Source organism: Gorilla gorilla, chromosome 3 (assembly GCF_029281585.2).
Source record: "Gorilla gorilla gorilla isolate KB3781 chromosome 3, NHGRI_mGorGor1-v2.1_pri, whole genome shotgun sequence".
Taxonomy (NCBI): domain Eukaryota; kingdom Metazoa; phylum Chordata; class Mammalia; order Primates; family Hominidae; genus Gorilla; species Gorilla gorilla.
In genome coordinates this window covers 69562421-69565834 of record NC_073227.2, presented here as the reverse complement: position 1 = coordinate 69565834, position 3414 = coordinate 69562421, and the positions used below count along the sequence as shown (strand labels likewise).

Sequence of the window (3414 nt, the reverse complement as noted above, 5' to 3'; positions counted from 1 at the left end):
CATTTGAGTAATCTGGCTTAAATTAGGGAACAGTCAACACTGGATTGCCATTTTAAGTTTCCAGATTAATACAAAATTAGTGTCAATAGTATAGGTTAAGCTGAAAACTTTTATAGTCAGGAGTACGGTGAGACTCAGTTTTACCTATTAAATCAGTTTTATCTATAAATCTGATTTCGCTGTAAAATCACGCTAATATTACACGCTTCAAAAAACATGCTTTTCCTTTGAGAAACTTTCTACATCTCAGCCGAAATGCCTTAATTTCATAAAATAAACGTTACAATACAAAAATCTTTTGTAAAAATATCAACTATATATGAATTAAAATCAATCTCTTCTTTTGTTAAAAGTTACCTGTAATTAAGAATGTCAGAACAACTGAGCCCCCATTCTAAAGTTTCTGTGGTGAAGTCATCTGTATTTCCTAGGTCAGTAAACCCAACAACATAATCTTGTGTTTTCCCATCTTTTACCAGTGCTAGTGTGGGAATGACTTTGATATGCAGTCTCTCACAAAGGAAAGGTGCTTTTTCCACATTCAGCTTCAAAAATTTGGTCTCGAGCTGTTTCTCGGACAATATCGCCAGAAATCTGTCTAGTATTTTACACCTGAATGTGGAGTCTCTGTAGAAATGGCAAACCACTTTTTTACTCTCCTTGACTTCTTGAAAAAAGTCTCTGTCACTAGGGATTTCTCTGTATTCCCCATGTCCTTTAGAAAGCCATTCTTGTTTCTGCTGTTGAGCTTTCCTTAGTGCCTCGAGTCTCTTTTCTTTAAGGTGTTCCAATTCATCCTCATCCATCTGATCCAGTTTTTGAATTTCAGAATCCAAATGTTCTTCCACCAGTTTGGTAGTCTGAAGCAGCTGATTCTCCAGGACTTTGGAAAACATGTCAACAGATGCATCAGCTTCCATTCTTCTGAATGGTACAGAGTTCAGCCTGGGTGCTGAGCTCTCGGTGATGCCTGAGAAGTGAAAGAGCAGCAGTTTCAAAAAACAGGTCCACTCCGGCTTTAACCTTGCAGTAGCTGCCGGCGGCTAGGGAGACATCTAGTTTCTAGTTTAATTGATAGCAACCCTTCCCAAAAATTCAACTGCCTTTGTAAAGCTAATAAGAGACCACAAGACTAGGATGATAGAGAAGCCTGAATTCTGCTAAGGTGTAGACATAAATGATTGCCAGCCATTATTCTGGGGATCACAAGATATCCAACTTCCCCAGTTACTCCTCCAGATACCATCACTATTGTATAACCTATGATTGGCCTTTGGAGATATCTTTTCAGGTTTTTTGCATGTCACAACCGATGGCTCCACCTGGACTTGGTCACCGTTCCTGTGGCCCCAGCCAGAAGGTGCTCAGTGAGGATGAAGACCATTTGCCACACCCCTATGATTGCGCCCCCAACCAATCAGCAGCAAGCACGATTGCCCAGCTACCCCTTCCCCTAAACTATCTTTGAGAAACCCTAGCCTTTGAATTTCCGGAGAGATCGATTTGAGTAATAACTCTGTCTCCCAAGTGACATGATCAGCCTCGTGTCTATTAAACCCTTTCTTTATTGCAATGCCGTCATCTCAGTGAATTGGTTTTTGTCTGCGCAGGGGGCAGGAAGAACCCACTGTGTGGTTACACCTGGGCAGGTGCCGCTTCCCTGAAGGACCAACTACGCCGTGATGAGGAAAAGGGTAGTGTGTGGGTACTTTTCGTTCTGTCCCACCAGATCCACTTTGCTCCCTGCTCCGTGCTTTGGTGAGCTGATCTTCTTGAACTCTACCAACAAAGATCCCTGGGGTCCTGTGTTCGAATTGGGTTAGGAAAATGGGAGGTAACAGCAGGAGATCAGAGGTTGGGAGAAGAGAGAGGTCACAGTATTGAGTCCCTGGCTCCTTTCCAGCTGGGCTTCAGGTCGGCTGTTTACCTAACTGGTCAGTTTCTTTTCTCAGCTCTTCTCTCTGAGCTTTGTAACCACCCTCAATCTCTTTTGACCTAAAGGTGATATTCTAGCACTGGCATTCCTCAGCATCCCTTATAGGTTTCCCTCAACCCTTTTGTAAATAGCCTTTTAGTAATCTCTCCTCCGCTGCCCTCTGTAGGTGTAGGATCTGTCTCTTGCGGAAGACTCTAACACAAGTCGTGAGTGCCTATCACCAAGCAAAGACAGGACACAGTCCAGGCATCAGGCCTCTTGGCTCTCACAGTTACCTTTCCACTCGGAGAATAACGCAACCCTGCCCCGCTTTTCTGGCTTTAGATCCTGTGCACAGTTAAGGGCACCTGTGAATGAGCTGCAGGAAGTTTAAAGAATGGATAATTCCCATTAGTGTCATCTCTACCTCTTTGGATTTAAAATATTTATTCAAGAATGAGAAGCTTGATCTCATTCCTGAGAACATCCAATCACATGCCACTGAGAGGGGAAAGCCCCTAGTCAGCAGAAATAAATACAACTTAGTAATTGTATCACCACTAAGCTTTCTGACGTGTTCCAAAACATTGAAAAGAGCAGGGATTTCCGGCCCCAGACAAGATGCTCTGTGCCTCTGCAACTGAGATGACAGGTGAAGCCAAGAAACCAAGAGGCTTTGCTGTGCACCTTTAAGTTCGTGTCTCATATCATATGGCTCCCCAGAGTCCACGACACCTCTAATGACCACCTTTTTCTGGTTGAGGAAGCTATATGATCAGCTTTTTGTACTGCTACATTAAAAAAAAAAAAAAAAAAAATTGGAGCCAGAAGTTGGATGTGGCACAGGGATTGTGAGCACAGGCCAGCGTTGAAAAGCAATGGAATCAAGGATTGCATGTGAAAGCACTGAGTGTGGGGCCTGGGTTTCAGAGCTGCTTTTTCCCCATCAGCACAACCTGATGGAAGGCTGGTCTTTGTAGAAGGAAGCAAGGGACTCCTAATCTCCTTTTAGAAAAGTGCCACTTTCTAGGTTGTTTCTACCCTCCCTCCCTCCCTCTCCTCTTTTCTTCCTTCCTTCATCTCTCTCAACCAGAGTTCTCACAAGCAGCAATATCAATAGATTTATTTTCTTTTCCTTTTCCAGCCTAGCACTGAAGATGCCAATAAATATAAATAAAAATGGGCCAGGTGCAATAGCTTATGCCTGTAATCCTAGCACTTTGGGAGGCCAAGGAGGGTGGATCACCTGAGGTCAGGGGTTCGAGACCAGCCTGGCCAGCATGGCGAAACCCTGTCTCTACTAAAAATACAAAAAAAAAAATTAGCCAGACCTAGTGGCAGGTGCCTGTAATTCCAGCTACTCAGGAGGCTGAGGCAGGAGAATCGCTTGAACCCAGGAGGCGGAGATTGCAGTGAGCCGACATCACACCACTGCACTCCAGCCTGGGTGACAAGAGCAAGACTCCGTCTCAAAAAATAATAAATAAATAAAAGCCATT

The 3414-nt window shown here is 43.8% G+C and overlaps 1 protein-coding gene across 1 annotated transcript; it reads right to left on the bottom strand.

Moving 5' to 3' along the window:
• Window positions 1-306: 306 nt before the first annotated feature.
• Window positions 307-993, bottom strand: LOC101142730 (thioredoxin domain-containing protein 9-like). Its single transcript, XM_055385028.2, has one exon. It carries the CDS (start codon window positions 918-920, stop codon window positions 354-356), a length of 567 nt encoding a protein of 188 aa, XP_055241003.2. The 5' UTR covers window positions 921-993; the 3' UTR covers window positions 307-353.
• Window positions 994-3414: the final 2421 nt, after the last annotated feature.

Bases quoted from the DNA above. Each gene is read 5' to 3' on its own strand.
- LOC101142730 (XM_055385028.2), bottom strand. From the start codon at position 920: ATGGAAGCTGATGCATCTGTTGACATGTTTTCCAAAGTCCTGGAGAAT.